General features: G+C 37.1%; 2 protein-coding genes across 10 annotated transcripts in view; one reads left to right on the top strand and one right to left on the bottom strand.

The window, feature by feature from the left end:
• Nucleotides 1-25029, bottom strand: part of LOC108384619 (acetyl-CoA acetyltransferase, mitochondrial-like) — a 186636-nt gene that overhangs the window by 39533 nt on the left and 122074 nt on the right. The window lies entirely within an intron of this gene.
• Nucleotides 1-25029, top strand: part of LOC118969720 (CWF19-like protein 2) — an 80984-nt gene that overhangs the window by 10132 nt on the left and 45823 nt on the right. The window contains 3 exon segments of the mRNA XM_073239333.1: nt 6193-6430; nt 8775-8906; nt 11001-11105. Of these exon segments, the coding sequence (XP_073095434.1) occupies nt 11091-11105 (15 nt within the window). The 5' untranslated portion in view covers nt 6193-6430; nt 8775-8906; nt 11001-11090.

Here is a 25029-nt window from a genome sequence, read left to right as displayed (position 1 = left end):
ATGGTCCAGTTTCATTGTCCTACATGTAGCTGTCCAGTTTTGCCAGCACCATCTGTTGAAAAGACTGTCATTTTGCCATTGTATGTCCATGGCTCCTTTATCAAATATTAATTGAGCATATATGTCTGGGTTAATGTCTGGAGTCTCTAATCTATTCCACTGGTCTGTGGCTCTGTTCTTGTGCCAGTACCAAATTGTCTTGATTACTATGACTTTGTAGTAGAGCTTGAAGTTGGGGAGTGAGATCTCCTCTACTTTATTCTTCTTTTTCAGGATTGCTTTGGCTATTCGGGTTCTTTGGTGTTTCCATATGAATTTTTGAATTATTTGTTCTAATTCATTGAAGAATGTTGCTGGTAATTTGATAGGGATTGCATCAAATCTGTATATTGCTTTGGGCAGGATGGCCATTTTGACGATATTAATTCTTCCTAGCCAGGAGCATGGGATGAGTTTCCATTTGTTAGTGTCCCCTTTAATTTCTCTTAAGAGTGACTTGTAGTTTTCAGGGTATAGGTCTTTCACTTCTTTGGTTAGGTTTATTCCTAGGTATTTTATTCTTTTTGATGCAATTGTGAATGGAATTGTTTTCCTTATTTCTCTTTCTGTTGGTTCATTGTTGGTGTATAGGAAAGCCACAGATTTCTGTGTGTTAATTTTGTATCCTGCAACTTTGCTGTATTCCGATATCAGTTCTAGTAGTTTTGGAGTGGAGTCTTTAGGGTTTTTTATGTACAGTATCATATCATCTGCAAATAGTGACAGTTTAACTTCTTCTTTACCAATCTGGATTCCTTGTATTTCTTTGTTTTGTCTGATTGCTGTGGCTAGGACCTCCAGTACTCTGTTAAATAACAGTGGGGAGAGTGGGCATCCCTGTCTAGTTCCCGATCTCAGAGGAAAAGCTTTCAGCTTCTCGCTGTTTAGTATAATGTTGGCTGTGGGTTTATCATATATGGCCTTTATTATGTTGAGGTACTTGCCCTCTATTCCCATTTTGCTGAGCGTTTTTATCATGAATGGATGTTGAATTTTGTCAAATGCTTTTTCAGCATCTATGGAGATGATCATGTGGTTTTTGTCTTTCTTTTTGTTGATGTGGTGGATGATGTTGATAGATTTTCGAATGTTGTACCATCCTTGCATCCCTGGGATGAATCCCACTTGGTCATGGTGTACTATCCTTTTGATATACTTTTGAATTTGATTTGCTAATATTTTATTGTATTTTTGCATCTACATTCATCAGGGATATTGGTCTGTAATTTTCTTTTTTGGTGGGATCTTTGCCTGTTTTTGGTATTAGGGTGATATTGGCTTCATAGAATGAGTTTGGGAGTATTCCCTCCTCTTCTATTTTTTGGAAAACTTTAAGGAGAATGGGTATTATGTCTTCTCTGTGTGTCTGATAAAATTCCAAGGTAAATCCATCTGGCCCAGGGGTTTTGTTCTTGGGTAGTTTTTTGATTACCGTTTCAATTTCTTTGCTAATAATTGGATTGTTTAACTTTTGTGTTTCTTACTTGGTCAGTCTTGGAAGGTTGTATTTTTCTAGGAAGTTGTCCATTTCTTCTAGGTTTTCCAGCTTGTTAGCATATAGGTTTTCATAGTAGTCTTTAATAATTCTTTATTTCTATGGAGTCTGTCTTGATTTTTCTGTTTTCATTTCTGATTCTGTTGATTTGTGTCGATTCTCTTTTTCTCTTAATAAGTTTGGCTAGAGGCTTATCTATTTTGTTAATTTTCTCAAAGAACCAGCTCTTGGTTTCGTTGATTTTTGCTATTGTTTTATTCTTCTCAATTTTGTTCATTTCTTCTCTGATCTTTATTATATCTGTCCTTCTGCTGACTTTAAGCCTCATTTGTTCTTCTTTTTCCAGTTTCGATAATTGTGATGTTAGACTATTCATTTGGGATTGTTCTTCCTTCTTCATGTGTGCCTGGATTGCTATATACTTTCCTCTTAAGACTGCTTTCGCTGCGTCCCACAGAAGTTGGGGCTTTGTGTTGTTGTCATCATTTGTTTCCATGTATTCCTTGATCTCTATTTTAATTTGTTCTTTGATACATTGATTATTTAGGAACATTTTGTTAACCCTCCATGTGTTTGTGAGCCTTTTTGTTTTCTTTGTAGAATTTATTTCTACTTTTATACCTTTGTGGTCTGAAAAATTGGTTGGTAGAATTTCAATATTTTGGAATTTACTGAGGCCTTTTTTGTGGGCTAGTATGTGGTCTATTCTGGAGAATGTTCCATGTGCACTTGAGGAGAATGTATATCCTGTTGCTTTTGGATGTAGAGTTCTATAGATGTCTGTTAGGTCCATCTGTTCTAGTGTGTTGTTCAGTGCCTGTGTGTCCTTACTTATTTTCTGCCCGGTGGATCTTTCCTTTGGGGTGAGTGGTATGTTGAAGTCTCCTAAAATGAATGCATTGCAGTCTATTCTATTTCCCTCTATAGTTCTGTTAGTATTTGTTTCACATATGCTGGTGCTCCTGTGTTGGGTGCATATATATTTAGAATGGTTATATCCTTTTGTTGGGCTGAGCCTTTTATCATTATGTAGTGTCCTTCTTTATCTCTTGTTACTTTCCTTGTTTTGAAGTCTGTTTTTTCTGATATTAGTACTGCAATCCCTGCTTTCTTCTTGCTGTTGTTTGCCTGAAATATGTTTTTCCATCCCTTGACTTTTAGTCTGTGCATTGTCTTTCGGTTTGAGGTGAGTTTCTTGTAAGCAGCATATAGATGGGTCTTGCTTTTTTATCCATTCTATTACTCTGTGTCTTTTGATTGGTGCATTAAGTCCATTTACATTTAGGGTGACTATTGAAAGATATGTACTTATTGCCATTGCAGGCTTTAAATTTGTGGTTACCAACGGTTCAAGGTTAGCCTCTTTAGTATCTTACTGCCTAACTTAGCTCGCTTATTGAGCTGTTATATACACTGTCTGGAGATTCTTTTCTTCTCTCCCTTCTTATTCCTCCTCCTCCATTCTTCATATGTTGTGTGTTTTGTTCTGTGCTCTTTTTAGGAGTGCTCCCATCTAGAGCAGTCCCTGTAAGATCCCCTGTAGAGTTGGTTTGTGGGAAGCAAATTCCCTCAGCTTTTGCTTGTCTGGGAATTGTTTAATCCCACCATCATATTTAAATGATAGTCCTGCTGGATACAGTATCCTTGGTTCAAGGCCCTTCTGTTTCATTGCATTAAATATATCATGCCATTCTCTTCTGGCCTTTAGGGTTTCTGTCGAGAAGTCTGATGATAGCCTGATGGGTTTTCCTTTATAGGTGACGTTTTTCTCTCTAGCTGCCTTTAAAACTCTTTCCTTGTCCTTGATGTTTACCATTTTGATTATTATGTGTCTTGGTGTTGTCCTCCTTGGATCCTTTCTGTTGGGGTCTGTGTATTTCCGTGGTCTGTTTGATTATTTCTTCCCCCAGTTTGGGGAAGTTTTCAGCAATTATTTCTTCAAAGACACTTTCTATCCCTTTTCCTCTCTCTTCTCTGGTACCCCTAATAATATGGATATTGTTCCTTTTGGATTGGTTACACACACAGTTCTCTTAATATTGTTTCATTCCTGGAGATCCTTTTATCTCCCTCTATGTCAGCTTTATGCGTTGCTGTTCTCTAGTTTCTATTCCTTCAATGGCCTCTTGCATCTTATCCATTCTGCTTATAAATCCTTCCAGAGTTTGTTTCACTTCTGTAATCTCCTTCCTGGCATCTGTATCTCCCTCCGGACTTCATCCCATTGCTCTTGCATTTTTCTCTGCAACTCCATCAGCATGTTTATGATTTTTATTTTGAATTCTTTTTCAGGAAGTCTGTTTAGGTCTGTCTCCTTCTCTGGTGTTGCCTCTGTGATCTTGGTTTGCCTGTAATTTTGCTTTTTCATGGTGATAGAAATAGTTTGCAGAGCTGGAACGAGTGACAGCTGGAAGAACTTCCCTTCTTGTTGATTTGTGTCCTTCCTCTCCTGGGAGAATAGCGATCTCTAGTGGCTTGCGCTGGGCAGCTGTGCACAGACAGGGCTTCTGCTTCCTGCCCGGCTGCTATGGAGTTTATCTCTGCTGTTGCTGTGGGCATGGCCTGGCTGGGGCTGCTGCTCCAAAATGGTGGAGCCACGTTGGAGGGGGAGCAGCCGGGAGGCTATTTATCTCCGTAAGGGGCCTCCGTGCTCTCTGCTGCCCAGGGGGTTAGAGTGCCCAGAGATCCTCAGATTCCCTACCTCTGGACTAAGTGTCCCGCCCTGCCCCTTTAAGACTTCCAAAAAGCACTCGTGAAAACAAAAGAACAACAACAACAAAATTTAAATAAACATTAAAAAAAAAAAGATCGCTTGCTTTTCTTTGTCCTCTGGTGCTGGCCTCAGGCACCCACTCACCGGTCTTGCTGCCCTGTTTCCCTAGTGTTGGGGTCCTTGTTCCTTTAAGACTTCCGAAAAGCACTTGCCAAAAAAAAAAAAAAAATGGCCTCTCGCTTTTCTTTGTTCTCCGGTGCTGGTGTCCCGTACCCGCTCACCAGTCCTGCTGCCCTGTTTCCCTAGTATCCAAGACCCCACGCATGCACTGTGTCTGTGCTCTGGTCTGGATGGCTGGGGCTGGGTGTTCAGCAGTCCTGGGCTCCCTCTCCTTCCCTGCTGACTCCTCTCCTCCTGCTGGGAGCTGGGGGGAGGGGTGCTCAGGACCCGCCAGGCCAGAGTTTGTATCTTACCCCCTTCGTGAGGCGCTGGGTTCTCGCAGGTGTGGATGTGGTGTGGATGTTGTCCTGTGTCCTCTGGTCTCTATTCTAGGAAGAGTTGTCTTTGTTATATTTTCATAGATATATGTGGTTTGGGGAGGAGATTTCCGCTGCTCTACTCATGCCGCCATCTTCTTTTCTTATTAAATTTTTATAAGAATTATTGCATTCTTTTAAAACAAGGTTATAGATATTCCTATTTTGTGTGTATGACAGTAATACCTTATGTTCTTAATCTCCAGCATAGCGTGAATTGATTTGGCGAGCTGTTGTGCTTGGGTCAAGTCTGACTTGTGAGCTAGGAATGAGTTTTACATTTTTAAACGGTTAAAAAATAAGAACAAGAATATGGACAGACTTACATGACCTGCGAAGCCTAAACTACTCACCATGTGTCCCTTATCAGAATCAGTTTGTGATGAGAGAGGGAGAGCAAGCCATCATATGTTTACTTTTGTTGTACTGCAGTTTCGGGGAGTCATAGCTCATAATTAAAGATCTTAATACTGTATAGAATGCTTTGTAAGTAGAAAGATGATAAGGGTACTAGGCCTTAACCATCTGAATGAAAAATAGGAGAGCTCTACCCTCCCCACAAAATCCCTTGAATAAAGCTTGGTGCCACACTGCAAACAGTAGGAAGTAAGCATGAACTTAGAAAGGAAAGAATTTTAATGCAAAATGATTGAATTATTCAGGCACAGAGGAAAATTTTCCTATTTTGTGTTCAGTAGAACCTATAATTGGTCTTTATTTGAGCCAGTACCTTTACTTTAGTTTTTAGGAAACATTGTATTACCTTGTTATAGCAAAAGTGTGGATTCTGGAAACTTAACAGACAGAAATAGGCTTGAAATCCAGCTCCCCCTAGTCACTCCCTTAACCTAATTTTCTGATTTTCAGTTTCTTCCTCTGTGAGGTGGGGCCCTGTAGTACTCACTGTGTAGGACTGTTGTGAAGATTGTGTTGAGGATTAAGTATGTAAAAGCATGTCGCGCACAGTGTCTGGCAAAACGCAAGTCTTGTGTAACTCCTTATTCCTTCTCCTTTCTTCTATTTCTCTTTCATTATGTTAAATTTATGTTTGAACAGTGAAGGAGTTATATTTTAGTTTGTTTGTATGGTTATTAAAAAAGGAATATTTTACTGAAAAGGCTATTTAAAGAAATTAGTAATATTTATAACAGGCTTACTTTTTAATTCCCATTATTTAGTAAATTGATTTTTGTACTTTGTATGAAATTAGAAAAGCAAGTAATCACCACATGGAATGCTTAGTTATACCTTTTTTAGTTCTCTTAGCTATACCTTTGTAGAGATTGTACTTAAAAACATCTTATTTTATCTTATTTAAAAATATTTATTTTATTTAAAAACTTTATCTTATTTAAAAATAAACAGGTCAAAAAGTAAACATGATGGTCCTTTCTTTTTGTTTTTTTAAGAGCCTGGTTGTTGCCAATGGTGGTCTGGGTAACGGTGTGAGCAGGACCCGGCTGCTCCTGGTCTTAGAGACGTGTGGAGTGGTGGACGCTCTCCTGATGCCGCCTATGAAGCCCTACTCGTTTGTAAGATACAAAACTACAGAAGAATCCGAGAAAGCCTGTGTTACTCTCAATGGAAAAGAAATAATGAATGATTTAGGGCAAAAGATCATTCTGTACTTGAATTTCGTGGAAAAAGGTATATTATCATACAGACATCATTTTAAAAATACCGCTTTGCTTTTGTATGAGTTTTCTTAAGTTGGGAGGTTCAAAATCGGACCCAGCCCCTTTTTGTTTGACAGACATTCTAAGCGTGTGGTTTTGCTTTTTGTGACCGGTAGTTGAAGGGAGGTGATTTAGACATTGCCTACTTCTAAGGAGCTGGTCCCACCAACCCAGCAATGTATTTATTATGCATGTTACTTGTTTTGAAATGCTGCTACCTAATTGTGTTTTTTTTATTTAATGTTGAGGATTCAGATCACCAATTTTTCAGTGTCTTCCCAGAAGTTTTCATTTAATTACTTAAGAATTGATTGATCCAAATGTTTATGTACCAAGCCTCATATTTATGGAAGAAAATTGTTATTCACAAAAGATCCCCAAAGTTTATAGTAACACTGTCCAATAAACTTTTTGTGATAGTGGAAATATTCATATGTTCATATCTGTGCTAATATGCTTGTTTGATTGAGGAACTGATTTTTAAATTTCTAAATTTTAATTTTATTTAAATTAATTAAGTTAATTTATTTAATATAAAAGCTTTATAGGCTGATTTATGGAATTACTACAGGGATTATTACATTGTTTCACTACTCTCCCATGGATAGGAGATGTGTTAAGATGAACTTTGATTTAGACATCCAATTTCCTTTTGTTATATTTATTTGCCACCTATTTAAGCAATTAAAGAATTTTGTTTAGATATCCTGGGGGTGGGTGTAGGTGAGTATAATCTGATCAAATTTATGTTTTTATAAAGTAAGACTTAAAGGAAACTTAAAAAAATTCCTTTAAAGGTATATTTTAGAAGTTATAATTCTCACTGCCTATGTATTTGACTTTAAATCTGACTTCACATATTTTTAAAACTAGATTATATTTTATGTGCTCACGATGAGTTTCTGAAAAATTGAATAGTTTTGATCATAAAATACTGTTCATGGGTATTCCCTTAGGTAGTATGTTGAACACTTTAAGAAAGTGTACATAGTGAGTTTAGGAGTGTTCTTTATTTGAAATCCTACATTAGATCCAGATGTACTTCTAAGACTGTTTTAATCACATTTATATCCTTGGAAATCATTTTTAATAGAATGAAGAGAATAGAACTGTGTCTGAAATGTTTTGATACTTGTTTTGGTATCTACCACCACATAGTTGCTAAATAGCAAGTACAAGAGATTATTAAAATTTTTTAAAAAACTACTTAGAAAATTGAATGTGAATCACCTGTACTATAAATTACCTGTCTTAAGGAATTCTTCCCAAAGTTTTCCTTATATAATTTGAATAAATAATGTAATGCCTGGCATATAGTAAGCAGTTGGTAAATACTTATGAGATCATTCACTATTTATATTTCTGAAATATTAATAAAATCTAGTATTTTTATTACTGTTTTTATGAATTTTTATATTAAATGATTCAGAGATGAAAGCTATTCAGTAGAGAAGGTTCAGAAATCACATCTATAACATGAATGGTCAGATAGCTTAACAGCAAATGTGAATTACACTATTCCCTTTAGTCAGATTCTTTTTCTTTTTGTTTTAGAACTATATCTAAAATTTTTAAGGACACGGGGACTTAAATTACTTTAAATATACCAAATAAGTCTTCATAAAATGGTGTTTTTATTTCTTTAAAAAGTATTATGTTGTCCATTTTTCTGTTACTTGACCATAGCTAGTATCAAGAATCTAAGGGCAAAACCGAGCATTTAAATTTTTGTGTTCAGTAAAGACAGTCTGACTTTTTTACAGGTATACTGTAGATATTATGAGAAACCTTGTTTCTTATGAGATCTAAAAAGTGGCTTAATCATGTTCAAATAATATTTAGGTAAATACTATTTTATTTGCTGTTGGTAATTGTAGTGGATAAAATTTACCATAATTTTTATCTTCATCTTTATTTTTATACTTTAATATGTTGTGTGCCTTTAGCATTCTTATTTCTGAAGATGAGAATTGGGATTCTTCTGAACTGATAACTAGCTGCTTGACTGAGTTATTATTATTATTATTATTTTTTTAAGTAACCTCCTATGAATAATTTAAAAAAAAATTTTGGTATCATTAATGTACCAGTTACATGAGCAACATTATGGTTACTAGACTCCCCCCATTATCAAGTCCCCCCCACATACCCCATTACAGTCACTGTCCATCAGTGTAGTAAGATGCTGTAGAATCACTACTTGTCCTCTCTGTGTTAAACTGCCTTCCTCGTGCCCCCCCCCCCACCTACATTATAACTGAGTTATTTGTATGTAGGAACTAAGTTTTGTATGTGACTAATCTGGTTTCCCACAGTACAGTGGAAAGAGTTGAGTCATCAAGCCTTACCTCCAGGCCTCATGGTAGTAGAAGAAATTGTTTCTTCTGATGATGAAAAAATGCTTTTGGAAAGCATTAACTGGTCAGAAGATACAGACTATCAAAATGGTGAGTAAGACTTATAAAAATATTTAAAAGTTTCTGCAAAATGCCATATTACTGCCCCTTCTCTCCTCCTTCCGTGGTGTATTAAAACTCTTAATATTTCCTCAAAATTACTGAAGTAGCCTGAATCTAATTTTATACAATTCATACGAGCATTAATAATAAATAATATTTATATAGCTACCAATTTAAAACTCCAAGCTAATTAATATTAGGCAACATTTGTAGAGCTAACATTGATAAGCCCTTTCACATATATTATCTTATTTGATCCTGTCCACCCTAAGGCAAATTTCCTATGAGGAATTGGAAGTTCAGTACATACCACTGTAATATAAAGTGATCCTGGAGATACTTGCAAATTAGAGTTACTTTGACTCTTTCCAGATCAGTTAGCAGTCTTATGTGTGCCTGTGTGCATGTTTAACTCTTTCGGATTGATTGGGAGAAACTTTAAGCATTTGTTATAATTTTAGCCTTAAAAGAACAGCAGATATTAGATAAAATGTTTAATTTTATTAAAGACAATAATTTTGCAGTTAACGTCACCATTACTAAACAAACCTTATTCACAGTGTCAACTTTGAAATATATAAAAGATTGCAATTATTTTCTTTCAAGTAGTTCACATTTTTTTTCTTTTCATATAATTCAAAAGTCCTTAAAACACAGAAGAGTAAAGCATTTTGCTTATGAATTCTACTATGAGAACAACAGTGTAGATAAAGATAAGCCATTACCTGGGGGTAAGTAATTGTTAATAAAAAATAATTGCTGGTTCTGAAAAAAGATTTAATATATTGGAAGTCTGTCCTAGTTAAGGATAATGTTTCATTTGTCATCTTTTGGTAAGCTTTTGAAACACTGAATAAATTTAAAACAAGTTAGATGCATAGTGCAGTTTTGATGTAAAAACATCATATCATACAGATAAAGCTCGAGTTCCTTTTGAACACTATCCTTAGTTCTATACTTTTCCCAGGAGTAGTACTATTAACTGGTTAGTATACATTTTTCCAACCCTTTAAAAAATGAAAAAATGAGTTTATATCCAAATAGAGACACCTATAAAAGTATATAGTTGTTAACATGTAATATATTGTATGTGCTGTATATTCACATATTACATATATCATTCCAACTTACTCTTTTCCCTTTATGGTATGTCTTGGACATCTTAAAGTTTTTCATTTTATTGATTGTTCAGTAATGGCTTACTCAGTTCCCTTTTAATAGACATTTAGGTTATCTCTAGCTTTTGACTTTTACAAGTAGTGCTGTAGTGAGTATCCTTGTATACACATTTTTATGCAGTAAGCAAAAGTTTCTCTAGGGAGACAACTGAGAATTGTTGTGTCAAAGTTTTGTTCATTTTAAAATGTCGGTGCTGACGAAGTGCCCCTCAAACAGCTATACCAGCCTACTCAGACCAAGTGTGAACCCGTTTCCCTTCACTCCTACCCACATGTTGTGTTGTAAACTTTTAACTCTCTAATTATCTGATGACTAGTGAGGTTGGCCATTTCTGTGACTTCCTTTTCATAATTTTTATCAGTTTTGTGTGTGTAATTGATTAATAAGAATTTACTATGTAATCTGATTATGAATCCTTTGGTAGAATTCTTTGTTGGAATTAAATTTATCTGTATCTTTATGAGTTTGGTCTTATTTAAAAATTTTCCTTCCCTGTGAAGTAACATTTATGACTCCAAAGAAAGTAAGTTACTGCCACTTTGAAATAATTAAAATAAATTAAAATTTAATTTTAAATAAGTGAAATAATTTAAAATAACAAAAAAGAAAGTGGTCAGGCTAATTACCAGTATGTAATAGTCAATTTTATAATTTTATTATTTTACAGAGTACTAAAATTGTCAGCAAAATTGTTCTTTTGGGTGTTTTATTTGATAAAAAATCAGTAAATAAAAGATTCTTTAGAAAATTTTGTTTGCTTGTGGGTTTTTTTGTTATATTTAGATCTGACTGCTAAGTTAAAAGCTGTGTGATTATTATCACAGTGAATAATTATTTTTATTTTTGAATAAAACATGCAAAGTAAATATTTTAATGTTTCATCTTTATGATTACTGACTTCAGGTCTTCCTGACATTTGGGATAGCATTTTGGAAAAGTGGTTGAACGAAGGTTTCATTAAACATAAACCTGATCAGTTGACCATCAACCAGTATGAGCCTGGGCATGGTGAGTATTTCTTCTTTTAAAATTCCAGTCATGTATTTCATAACTAAGTAGATTATGTAACTCCCTAAGATCAAACATATGTTTTAGCTCATACTAACTCCTGGTTTGCTTATATTAGTTACCTGCATTGACTTGAATCCCTTGCACATCTACATGTTAGTCCCTTGAAGAATTTCCTTCTCAAAGGGTAAACAGACTGACACAGTTGCTATTTGTGATTTGGTTTTTTTGGATCCTCTCTCAGTGTTTTATTTAGAGGGGAGAAGGTGGTTTTAAAGCCATAGGAGGCATGTATAATGGAAGAAACCAAATCAGTTTACAGATGCGGAGATGAAGGCTAATTGGTTGGGTAGTCTTGCTCTCCTCCTGTGAGAATGTGGAAGACAACTCTAGGATGACCTGTTAGTAAAAAATCTGCAGGTTATTGGTTTTTTTGTACTTGTTATCAAGATCTGCATCTCCTATTTATAGTAATCAAATGGTCTTAAATGTTTTATTAATGGGGGCATCATAGAGGTTTTGGGTTTTTCTGCATTTATCATAATGTCTTATAATTGCATAGTTACCTATCAGTCTTACTGCTGGTCTGTATGCTTCCTGAGAACAGGGACTTTGTCTTATGGCAATGTGTACTCTCACTGTGTAGCAAAGTGCCTTTTTCTTAAGAGGTTTTCAGTTAACGTAGATTGAAAGATTGGTAGTCAGCCATGTTTTAATTATTGATAATGCTGTTTTCACACCTGACTATTGTTTTTGTTCTGTAAGAACTTTGGGATATAGTGTTTAAGGGAAAAAATGACTTCAGTATCTCTCTTTAACATCTTCCTCTTAGGCTGGATTTCAGTAAATGTCCTAGTTAGGCAGTGACTGTTGAGTCCTGATTTAGAACTGAGTCCCAGTGGTAGTTGAAGTTGAAGATAAGATAATTTTAATTTATATTTATTTTGATTCTGTTTAGTCATATTCACCCTAAATGTTTCTTTTTTTTTGTTGTTAGTTTTTTTTTTCGTTTTTTTTTTCTTTGAGAGGGCATCTCTCATATTTATTGATCAAATGGTTGTTAACAACAATAAAATTCAGTATAGGGGGGTCAATGCTCAATGTACAATCATTAATCCATCTCAAGCCTAATTCTCGTCAGTCTCCAATCTTCTGAAGCATAACGAACAAGTTCTTACATGGTGAACAAATTCTTACATAGTGAATAAGTTCTTACATGGTGAACAGTACAAGGGCATTCATCACAGAAACTTTCGGTTTTGATCACGCATTATGACCTATAAACAATGAGGTCAAATATGAATATTCGTTTGATTTTTGTACTTGATTTATATGTTGATCCCACATTTCTCCCTTTATTATTATTATTATTTTTATTTTTAATAAAATGCTGAAGTGGTAGGTAGATGCAAGATAAAGGTAGAAAACATAGTTTAGTGCTGTAAGAGGGCAAATGTAGATGATCAGATGATCAGGTGTGTGCCTATGGACGAAGTATTAATCCAAGCTAGACAAGGGCAGCAAAACATCCACAGATGCAGAAGATTTCTCTCAAAGCAGGGGGGGTGAGGTTCTGAGCCTCACCTCTGTTGATCCCCAAATTCTCACCTGATGGCCCCCCTGCGACTGTGCCTGTCTTAGGTTGTTCCTCCCTTGAGGAATCTTACCCGTCTCTGGCTAACCAGTCATCTTCCGGGGCCATACAGGGAGATGTAAAGTTGGTAAGTGAGAGAGAAGCCATATTGTTTGAAAAGGTTAGCTTTTTACTTCTTTGCAGATGTATGCCCTGTGGCTTCTATGCCTGGCACTTGTCTCGAGGTATCTTTACCACCTGGAGGAATTATGATACTCGGTAAATTCGATATGAGGCACGAATTCTATTTAAGGGTTGTAATTAGGAAGAAAGAAGAAAAGCTACAGATGTAGCATATGGAAGGAAACATGGGAGGATTGATTATTTCTTTGACATATCTTCTTGTAGAGTACCTTAAGTATGTATAGGTTTTAAACTACTAACTAATTTGCACACACATATTAACATAATAGGAATACGGTGACATAAAGCAAATCTATAATTACCGTCCATCTCCAGTGAAGCCAAGAAAACCATTTAGGCACCCTAGGCATTTGTGAAAATTTGTCTATGATATGATGGATATTGTCCAACTGTACTTGAACAGTCTGAGAGAAATCAGACAAATTAAAGCAGCCCATTTCTGGGATCTGTTCACATCCCATATGTTCTTTTAACCGTAGATAGTCTATAGTCATAAGATTTTGGAGTGCTACAACTTGCACCCCTCCCAACTCCTGGTTGAGTTCCAACAGTACAGATCCAGTCAAATTCGTTGTCTCACTGTATGCACATGCCAGCCTAGACATCTCCCTCCTCATTCCTATGGCAAGTCCAGGAGATGGTGGGCTGGATGCAGCCACAACCGCAGCATGGCGGTTTTTTGTGGAGGCTTTTTGATGATCATCCCCGGCACAAGTCCTCCAGAGAGTGCTGATGCTGGAAGCTCCTCCTCATATCGTATCTTAGTTCATTTTCTGGGTATCCAAGCTAGGCCTTGATCTTCTGCATAGAAACAAACAGACCCTTTGCCCACACTTTGACATGCCCTCTGTACCACTGTGCAGAACTCATTGGAGGTCAGCAACAGTAACTGCTTTTTTTTTTTTTTTTTAATTAAGAGAAAGGAATATTATCAGAAAAGAGTACCTCCATAGCTGATCATCTGACACCCTTTAAGTGATCAACATTAAGGATATTTAAAGCATGCGTTGATCTTTGATTTACCAATAGTTTTATCCTATCAAGGAGTAATCCCCCTTTTCTTTCTTTCTTTCTTTTTTTTTTTTTATAATTTTTAATCTACACTTACATGAAGAATACTATGTTTACTATGCTCTCCCCTATATCAGGTCCCCCCTAACAACCACATTACGGTTCCTGTCCATCAGCTTAGCAAAATGTTGTAGAGTCACTACTTGTCCTCTCTGTGTTGTGCAGCCCACCCTCCCCTTTCTCCCTACCCCCCATGCATGCTAATCTTAATACCCCCCTTCTTCTCTCTCCCCCCCTTATCCCTCCCTGCCCACCCATCCTCCCCAGTTCCTTTCCCTTTGGTACCTGTTAGTCCATTTTTGGGTTCTGTAATTCCACTGCTGTTTTGTTTCTTCAGTTTTTCCTTTGTTCCTATACTCCTCAGATGAGTGAAATCATTTGGTATTTCTCTTTCTCCGCTTGGCTTATTTCACTGAACATAATACTCTCCAGCTCCATCCATGTTGCTGCAAATAGTTGGATTTTTCCACTTCTTATGGCTGAGTAGTATTCCATTGTGTATATGTACCACATCTTCTTTATCCATTCATCTACTGATGGACATTTAGGTTGCTTCCAATTCTTGGCTATTGTAAATAGTGCTGCGATAAACATAGGGGTGCATCAGTCTTTCTCAAACTTGATTGCTGCGTTCTTAGGGTAAATTCCTAGGAGTGGAATTCCTGGGTCAAATGGCAGGTCTGTTTTGAGCATTTTGATGAACCTCCATACGGCTTTCCACAATGGTTGAACTAATTTACATTCCCACCAGCAGTGTAGGAGGGTTCCCCTTTCTCCACAGCCTCGCCAACATTTGTTGTTGTTTGTCTTTTGGATGGCAGCTATCCTTACTGGTGTGAGGTGATACCTCATTGTAGTTTTAATTTGCATTTCTCTGATAATTAGCGATGTGGAGCATCTTTTCATGTGTCTGCTGGCCATCTGTATTTCTTTTTTAGAGGACTGTCTGTTCAGTTCCTCTGCCCATTTTTTGATTGGGTTATTTGTTTTTTGTTTGTTGAGGTGTGTGAGCTCTTTATATATTCTGGACGTCAAGCCTTTATCGGATCTGTCATTTTCAAATATATTCTCCCATACTGTAGGGTTCCTTTTTGTTCTATTGATGGTTTCTTTCACTGTACAGAAGCTTTTCAGCTTAATGTAGTCCCACTTGCTCATTTTTGCTGTTGTTTTCCTTGCCCGGGGAGATATGTTCAAGAAGAGGTCACTCATGTTTATGTCTAAGAGGTTTTTGCCTGTTTTTTTCCAAGAGTTTAATGGTTTCATGACTTACATTCAGGTCTTTGATCCATTTTGAGTTTACCTTTGTATATGGGGTTAGACAATGGTCCAGTTTCATTCCCCGACATGTAGCTGTCCAGTTTTGCCAGCACCATCTGTTGAAGAGACTGTTATTTTGCCATTGTATGTCCATGGCTCCTTTATCAAATATTAATTGACCATATATGTTTGGGTTAATGTCTGGAGTCTCTAATCTGTTCCACTGGTGTGTGGCTCTGTTCTTGTGCCAGTACCAAATTGTCTTGATTACTATGGCTTTGTAGTAGAGGTTGAAATTGGGGAGTGTGATCCCCCCTACTTTATTCTTCTTTTTCAGGATTGCTTTGGCTATTCAGGGTCTTTGGTGTTTCCATATGAATTTTTTAATTATTTGTTCCAGTTCATTGAAGAATGTTGCTGGTAATTTGAGAGGGATTGCATCAAATCTGTATATTGCTTTGGGCAGGATGGCCATTTTGACGATATTAATTCTTCCTAGCCATGAGCATGGGATGAGTTTCCATTTAGTAGTGTCCCCTTTAATTTCTCTTAAGAGTGACTTGTAGTTTTCAGAGTATAAGTCTTTCACTTCTTTGGTTAGGTTTATTCCTAGGTAGTTTATTCTTTTTGATGCAATGGTGAATGGAATTGTTTTCCTGATTTCTCTTTCTATTGATTCATTGTTAGTGTATAGGAAAGCTACAGATTTCTGTGCGTTAATTTTGAATCCTTCAACTTTGCTGTATTCCGATATCAGTACTAGTAGTTTTGGGGTGGAGTCTTTAGGGTTTTTTATGTACAATATCATGTCGTCCGCAAATAGTGACAGTTTAACTTCTTCTTTACCAATCTGCATTCCTTGTATTTCTTTGTTTTGTCTAATTGCCATGGCTAGGACCTCCAGTACTCTGTTAAATAACAGTGGGGAGAGTGGGCATCCCTGTCTTGTTCCCGATCTCAGAGGAAAAGCTTTCAGCTTCTCGCTGTTCAATATAATGTCAGCTGTGGGTTTATCAGAGAAGGCCTTTATTATGTTGAGATACTTGCACTCTATTCCCATTTTGCTAAGAGTTTTTATCATGAATGGATGTTGAATTTTGTCAAATGCTGTTTCAGCATCTATGGAGATGATCATGTGGTTTTTGTCTTTCTTTTTGTTGATGTGGTGGATGATGTTGATGGACTTTCGAATGTTGTACCATCCTTGCATCCCTGAGATGAACCCCACTTGGTCATGGTGTACGATCCTTTTGATGTATTTTTGAATTCGGTTTGCTAATATTTTGTTGAGTATTTTTGCATCTATGTTCATCAGGGATATTGGTCTGTAGTTTTCTTGTTTGGTGGGTCTTTGCCTGGTTTTGGTATTAGGGTGATGTTGGCTTCATAGAATGAGTTTGGGAGTATCCCCTTCTCTTCTATTTTTTGGAAAACTTTAAGGAGAATGGGTATTATGTCTTCCCTGTATGTCTGATAAAATTCCGAGGTAAATCTGTCCGGCCCCGGGGTTTTGTTCTTTGGTAGTTTTTTGGTTACCACTTCAATTTCGTTGCTGGTAATTGGTCTGTTTAGATTTTCTGTTTCTTTCTGGGTTGGTCTTGGAAGGTTGTATTTTTCTAGGAAGTTGTCCATTTCTCCTAGGTTTCCAAGCTTGTTAGCATATAGGTTTTCATAGTACTCACTAATCATTCTTTGTATTTCTGTGGGGTCCGTCATGAGTTTTCCTTTCTCGTTTCTGATACTGTTGATTTGTGTTGACTTTTTTCCTCTTAATAAGTCTGGCTAGAGGGTTATCTCTTTTGTTTATTTTCTCGAAGAACCAGCTCTTGGTTTCATTGATTTTTGCTATTGTTTTATTCTTCTCAATTTTATTTATTTCGTCTCTGATCTTTATTACGTCCCTCCTTCTGCTGACCTTAGGCCTCATTTGTTCTTCTTTTTCCAATGTCGATAATTGTGACATTAGACCATTTATTTGGGATTGTTCTTCCTTTTTTAAATATTCCTGGATTGCTATATACTTTTCTTTTAAGACTGCTTTTGCTGTGTCCCACAGTAGTTCAGGCTTAGTGTTGTTGTTGTCATTTGTTTCCATATATTGCTGGGTCTCCATTTTGATTTGGTCATTGATCCATTGGTTATTTAGGAGCTTGTTGTTAAGCCTCCTTGTGCTTGTGAGTCTTTTTGCTTTCTTTGTACAGTTTTTTTCTAGTTTTATACCTTTGTAGTCTGAAAAGTTGGTTGGTAGGATTTCAATCTTTTGGAATTTACTGAGGCTCTTTTTGTGGCCTAGTATGTGGTCTATTCTGGAGAATGTTCTATGTGCACTTGAGAAGAATGTGTATCCTGTTGCTTTTGGATGTAGATTTCTGTAGATGTCTATTAGGTCCATCTGTTCTAGTGTGTTGTTCAGTGCCTGTGTGTCCTTACTTATTTTCTGTCTGGTGGATCTGTCCTTTGGAGTGAGTGGTGTGTTGAAGTCTCCTAGAATGAATGCATTGTATTCTATTTCCTCCTTTAGTTCTTTTAGTATTTGTTTCAGGTGTGTTGGTGCTCCTGTATTGGGTGCATATATATTTATAATGGTTATATCCTCTTGTTGGACTAAGCCCTTTATCATTATGTAATGTACTTCTTTGTCTTTTGTTACTTTCTTTATTTTGAAGTCTGTTTTGTCTGATATCAGAATTGCAACACCTGCTTTCTTTTCTCTGTTGTTTGAATGAAAAATCTTTTTCCGTTCCTTGACTTTAAGTCTGTGTATGTCTTTGGGTTTTAGGTGAGTCTCTTGTAAGCAGCATATGGATGGATCTTGCTTTTTTTATCCATTCTATTACTGTGTGTCTTTTGATTGGTGCATTCAGTCCATTTATATTTAGGGTGATTATTGAGAGGTATGAACTTATTGCCATTGCAGGCTTTAAGTTTATGGTTACCAAAGGTTCAGGGTTAGCTTCTTGACTATCTTATTGTCTAACTTAACTCACTTGTTGAGGTATTATAAACGCAGTCTGATGATTCTTTATTTCTCTCCCTTCTTATTCCTCCTCCTCCCTTCTTCATATGTTGGGTGTTCTCTTTTGTGCTCTTTTTAGGAGTGCTCCCATCTATAGCAGTCCTTGTAGGATGCCCTGTAGAGGTAGTTTGTGGGAGGTAAATTCCCTCAACTTTTGCTTGTGTGGGAATTGTTTCATCCCTCCTTCATATTTAAATGATATTCGTGCCGGATACAGTAGTCTTGGTTCGAGGCCCTTCTGTTTCATTGCATTAAGTATATCATGCCATTCTCTTCTGGCCTGTAGGGTTTCTGTTGAGAAGTCTGATGTTAGCCTGATGGGTTTTCCTTTGTAGGTAACCTTTTTTTTCTCTCTGGCTGTCTTTAATACTTTGTCCTTGTCTTTGATCTTTGCCATTTTAATTATTATGTGTCTTGGTGTTGTCCTCCTTGGATCCCTTTTCATGGTAGTTCTGTGTACCTCTGTGGTCTGAGAGGCCATTTCTTCCCCTCGTTTGGGGAAGTTTTCAGCAATTGTTTCTTCAAAGACACTTTCTATCCCTTTTTTTCTCTCTTCTTCTTCTGGTACCCCTATAATGCGGATATTGTTCCATTTTGATTGGTCACTCAGCTCTCTTAGAATTCTTTCATTCCTGGAGATCCTTTTATCTCTCTCTGCATCAGCTTCTGTGTGTTCCTGTTCTCTGTTTTCTAGTCCATTAATGGTCTCTTGCATCTCGTCCATTCTGTTTTGAAGTCCTTCCAGAGCTTGTTTTATTTCTGTATTCTCCTTCCTTAGTTCTTGCATATTTCTCTGCAAATCCATCAGCATGGTTATGACTTTTGTTTTGAATTCTTTTTCAGGAATACTGGTTAAGTCTATCTCCCCAGGTTCCTTCCCATGGGAAGATGTAGCAGATGCCGAAGCTGTCTGGGTTAGTCTTGTCTGGATCATATTTTTTTGCCTTTTCATGTTGACAGGTGCTATTGACTGTCAGCTGGGAGGGCCAAACTTTCCACTTGCTACTGGCCTTTCTTTTCTGGGACAACTGCGACCCCTAGTGGCTTGTGTTGGGTAATTGCGTGTAGACTGGGTCTTTGTGTCTTGCCTAGCTGATATGGAGAAAACTCCCTTTCTGAGGCGGGGCTTGCCTTAGGCTGCTTCTCTGCTTTTGCAGTGCCCAGAGGGGTAATGGACGGGGGGAGGGGGGTTGTTTGGCTGTTTACCTCCGTGAGGTGTCTCAGAGCTGTGCCCAGGGGGTTAGTGCACCTGGTTTTCCCTGTAATTTCCTGCCACTGGACTGTGACCTTTGTTGTTTCCGTCCAGCTGTTACGTCCCTGTCCCTTTAAGACTTTCAAAAAGCACTCGCTTTTCTTTGTCACAGGGGCATCATCTTCGGAACCCGCTCAGAGTTCTTGCTGCCCTATTTCCCTAGTTTCTAGCCCTCCATGCGTGCACTGTGTCTGCGCTCTGGTGCGCGTGGCTGGGGCTTGGTGTTTAGCAGTCCTGAGCTCCCTCTCCCTCCTGCCGGGACCTGGGGGGAGGTGTGCTCGGGTCCCGCCAGGCCAGGGCTTGTATCTTACCCCTTTCACCAAGCACTGGGCTCTCGCACAAGTGGATGTAGTCTGGCTGTTGTCCTGTGTCTTCTGGTCTCCCTTTTAGGATTAGTTGTATTTGTTGTATTTTCAAAAATATATATGTTTTTGGGAGGAGATTCCCACTGTCCTACTCATGCTGCCATGTTGACTCTGCCCTCCAGAAGCTTTTTAGATTGATGTAGTCCCATGTGTTCATTTTTGCTTTTGTTTCCTTTGCTTGAGGAGATGCAGTCAGAAAAAGTTGCTCATGTTTGTATTCAGGAGGTTTTTGCCTATGTTGTCTTCTAAGAGTTTTATTATTTCACGACTTATGTTGAAGGTCTTTGATCCATCCTTTCAAGTTTACTTTTGTGTATGGGATAGACAGTATTCCAATTTCATTCTCTTGCATGTAGCTTTCCAGTTTTGCCAACACCAGTTGTTGAAGAGGCTGTCTTTTCCCCATTGTATGTTCATGGCTCTGTTATCATATATTAATTGACCACATTTGCTCTTTTCCATTTGTCTATGGGTCTGTTCTTGTGCCGGTACTAAATTGCCTTGATTACTGTGGCTTTGTAGTACAGCTTGAAGTCAGGAAGCATAATGCCCCTTGCTTTACACTTCCTTCTCAGGACTGCCTTGGCTATTCGGGGTCTTTAGTGGTTCTGTATAAATTATAGAACTATTTTCTCTAAGTTCATTGAAGAATGCCGTTGGTATTTTGATAGTGCATTGAATCTGTAGATTGCTTTAGGCAGGATGGCTGTTTTGACAATATTCTTCCTATCCATGATGGGATGTATTTCCATTTATTGGTATCTAATTTTTCTCATTAGTGTCTTGTAGTTTTCAGAGTATTGGTCTTTCATTTCCTTCGTTAAGTTTATTCCTAGGTATTTTATTCTTTTTGATGCATTTGTGAATGGAATTGTTTTCCTGATTTCTCTTTTTGCTAGGTCATTGTTAGTGTATAGGAATGCAACAGATTTCAGTGTATTAATTTTGTATCCTGTAACTTTGCTAAATTCAGATATTAGATCTAGTATTTTTTGAGTGGATTCTTTAGGGTTTTTTATGTACAATATCATGTCATCTGCAAACAGTGACAGTTTAACTTCTTCTTTACCAATCTGGATGCCTTTTATTTCTTTGTGTCTGATTGCCGTGGTTAGGACCTCCAGAACTATGTTGAATAAAAGTGGAGAGAATGGGCACCCTTGTCTTGTTCCCAATCTTAAAGGAGAGGCTTTCAGCTCCTCGCTGTTAAGTGTGATGTTTGCTGTGGGTTTGTCATATATGGCCTTTATTATGTGCCCTTTATACCCATTTTGTTGAGAGTTTTTATCATGAATGGATGTTGAATTTTGTCGAATACTTTTTCACATTTATGCAGATGATCATGTGTTTTTTGTCCTTCTTTTTGTTAATGTGGTGGATGATGATGATGGATTTTTGAATATTGTACCATCCTTGCATCCCTGAAATAAATCCTACTTGATCATGATGGATGCTCTTTTTGATGTGTTTTTTAGTTCGGTTTCCTAATATTTTGTTGAGTATTTTTGCATGTATGTTCATCAGGTTTGTTGGTCTGTAATTTCTTTTTTTGTGGTGTCTTTTCCTGGTTTTGGTATTAGGGTGATGCTGGCCTCATAGAAAGAGTTTGGAAGTATTCCCTCCTCTTCTACGTTTTGGAAGACTTTAAGGCGAATGGGTATTAGGTCTTCTCTAAATGACTGATGAAATTCAGTGAAGCTGGTCTGGGGATTTTGTTCTTGGGTATTTTTTTGATTACCAATTCAATTTCATTGCTGGTAATTGGTCTGTTTAGATGTTCTGTTTCTTCCTGGGTGAGTCTTGCAGGTTGTCTTTTTCTAGAAAATTGTCCACTTCTTCTAGGTTATCCAGTTTGTTAGCATGTAATATTTCGTAATATTCTCTAATAATTCTCTATATTTCAGTGGTGTCCATCATGATTTTTCTGTCTTATTCCTGATTCTGTTTATATGTGTAGATTCTTTTTCTCTTGATGAGTCTGGCTAGGGGTTTATCTATTTTGTTTATTTTCTCAAAGAATCAGCTCCTTGTTTCATTGATTTTTTGTATTGTTTTATTCTTCTCAATTTTATTCATTTCTTCTCTGATCTTTATTATGTCCCTCCCTCTACTGACTTTGGGCCTCATTTGTTCTTCTTTTCCCAGTTTCAATAATTGTAAATTTAGACTCTTCATTTGAGATTGTTCTTCCTTCTTTAAATAGGCCTGGATTGCTATATACTTTCCTCTTAGAACTGTCTTTGCTGCTTTCCACAGATGTTGAGGCATTGAGTCATTGTTTTCATTTGTCTCCATATACTGCTTGATCTCTGTTTTTAATTGGTCATTGATCCATTGATTATTTAGGAGCATGTTGTTAAGCCTCTATGTGTTTGTGAGCCTTTTTGTTTTCTTGTGCAATTTATTTCTAGTTTCATACCTTTGTATCTGAGATGTTGGTACTTTTTCAATCTTTTTGGATTTCCTAAGGCTCTCTTTGTGGCCTAGTATTTGGTCTATTTTGGAGAATATTCCATGTGAACTTGAGAAGAATGTGTATCCTGTTGCTTTTGGGTGCAGTGTTCTATAGCTGTCTGTTAGGTCCATCAGTTCTATTGTGTTATTCAGTGCCTCTGTTTCCTTACTTATTTCTGTCGGACTGATCTGTCCTTTGGAGTGAGTGGTGTGTTGAAGTCTCCTTAAATGAATGGTTTGCATTCTATTTCCCCCTTTAATTCTGTTAATATTTGTTGTTCATATTTGGGTGCATAGATATTTATAATGGTTATGTCCTCTTGTTGGACTAACCCCTTTATCATTATTTATATAATGTCCATCTTTGTGTCTTGTTACTTTCTTTTTGTTGAAGGCTATTTTATCTGGTAAAAGTATTGCAACTCCTGCTTTTTTCTTCCTATTAGTTACATGAAATATCTTTTTCCATCCCTTCACTTTTAGTCTGTGTATGTCTTTTGGTTTGAAGTGAGTCTCTTGTAGGCAGCATATGGGTGGGTCTTGCTTTTTTATTCATTCTGTAACTCTGTGTCTTTTGATTGCTGCATTCAGTCCATTTCCATTAGGGTGATTATCGATAGATGTGTACTTACTGCTATTTCAGGCTTTGGACTTGTGGTTTCCAAAGGTTCAACGTAGCTTCTTTACTAACCGTCTAACTTAACTCACTTTTTAGGCTATTATAAACACAATCTGAAGATTCTTTTTATTTTCTCCCTTGTTTTTCTTCCTCCTCCACTCTTGTACGTTAGGTGTCATATTCTGTATTTTTTGTGTATTCCTTGACTGACTCTGTGGGTAGGTGATTTAATTTTCTGTTTGGTTGGTATTTAATTGGTCTACTTCCTTTACTGTGGTTTTATTTTCTCTGGTGAAAACTATTTAGCCTTAGGAGCACTTCCATCTAGAGCAGTCCCTTTAAAATACACTGTAGAGATGGTTTGTGGGAGTTAACATCCCTCAACTTTTGCTTGTCTGGGAATTGTTTAATCCCTTCTTCATATTGAAGTGATAATCGTGCTGGATACAGTATTCTTGGTTCAAGGCCCTTCTATTTCATTGCATTAAATATATCAAGCCATTCTCTTCTGACCTGTAAGGTTTCTGCTGAGAAATTTGATGATAACCTGGTGGGTTTTCCTTCATAGGTGATGTTTTTTTCTCTCTCTGGCTGCTTTTAATACTCTGTCCTTGTCTTTGATCTTTGCCATTTTAATTACTATATGTCTTGGTTCTGTCTTCCTTGGGTCCTTTGTGTTGGGAGATCTGTGCACTTCCATGGCCAATGAGACTCTCTATTTTCCCAGACTGGGGAAGTTTTCAGCAAGTATTTCTTCAGAGACACTTTCTATCCCTTTTTCTCTCCTTCTTTTTCTGGTACACCTATAATGTGAATATTGTTCCATTTGGATTGGTGACACATTTCTCTTAATATTCTTTCATTCGAGAGATCCCTTTTTCTTTCTGTGCCTCAACCTCTTTGTATTCCTGTTCTCTAATTTCTATTCCATTTAGTCTCTTTTTTAAAATTTTGTTATCATTAATTTACAATTACATGAAGAACATTATGTTTACTAGGCTCTCCCCTTCACCAAATCCCCCCAATAAACCTCATTACAGTCGCTGTCCATCAGCGTAGTAAGATGTTGTAGAATCACTACTTGTCTTCTCTGTGTTGTACAGCCCTCCCCTTTCCCCCACCCCCAACATTATACATGCTAATCATAATACCCCCTTTCTTCTTCTCCACCCTTATCCCTCCCTACCCTCCCATTCTCACCAGTACCTTTCCCTTTGGTAACTGTTAGTCCCTTCTTGGGTTCTGTGATTCTGCTGCTGTTTTGTTCCTTCAGTTTTTCTTTGTTCTTATACTCCACAGATGAATGAAATCATTTGGTACTTGTCTTTCTCCACTTGGCTTATTTCACTGAGCATAATACGCCCTAGCTCCATCCATGTTGTTGCAAATTGTAGGATTTGTTTTCTTCTTATGGCTGAATAATATTCCATTGTGTATATGTACCACCTCTTCTTTATCCATTCATCTACTGATGGACACTTAGGTTGCTTCCATGTCTTGGCTATTGTAAATAGTGCTGCAATAAACATAGGGGTGCATCTGTCTTTTTCAAACTGGGCTGCTGCATTCTTAGGGTAAATTCCTAGAAGTGGAATTCCTGGGTCAAATGGTAAGTCTATTTTGAGCTTTTTGAGGAACCTCCATACTGCTTTCCACAATGGTTGAACTAATTTACATTCCCACCAGCAGTGTTAGGAGGGTTCCCCTTTCTCCACAACCTCGCCAACATTTGTTGTTGTTTGTCTTTTGGATGGTAGCCATCCTTACTGGTGTGAAGTGATATCTCATTGTGGTTTTAATTTGCATTTCTCTGATAACTAGTGATGTGGAGCATCTTTTATGTGTCTGTTGGCCATCTGAATTTCTTCTTTGGAGAACTGTCTGTTCAGCTCCTCTGCCCATTTTTTAATTGGATTATTTGTTTTTTGTTTGTTGAGGTACGTAAGCTCTTTATATATTTTGGATGTGAAGCCTTTATTGGATCCGTCATTTACAAATATATTCTCCCATGCCGAGGGTACCTTTTTGTTCTATTGATGGTGTCCTTTGCTGTACAGAAGCTTTTCAGCTTGATGTTGTCCCACTTGTTCATTTTTGCTTTTGTTTTTCT

This window comes from Manis javanica, chromosome 6 (assembly GCF_040802235.1).
Source record: "Manis javanica isolate MJ-LG chromosome 6, MJ_LKY, whole genome shotgun sequence".
NCBI classification, from domain to species: domain Eukaryota; kingdom Metazoa; phylum Chordata; class Mammalia; order Pholidota; family Manidae; genus Manis; species Manis javanica.
The sequence above is the reverse complement of the archived record's forward strand: the minus strand, read 5'-3'. Positions and strand labels throughout refer to the sequence as shown.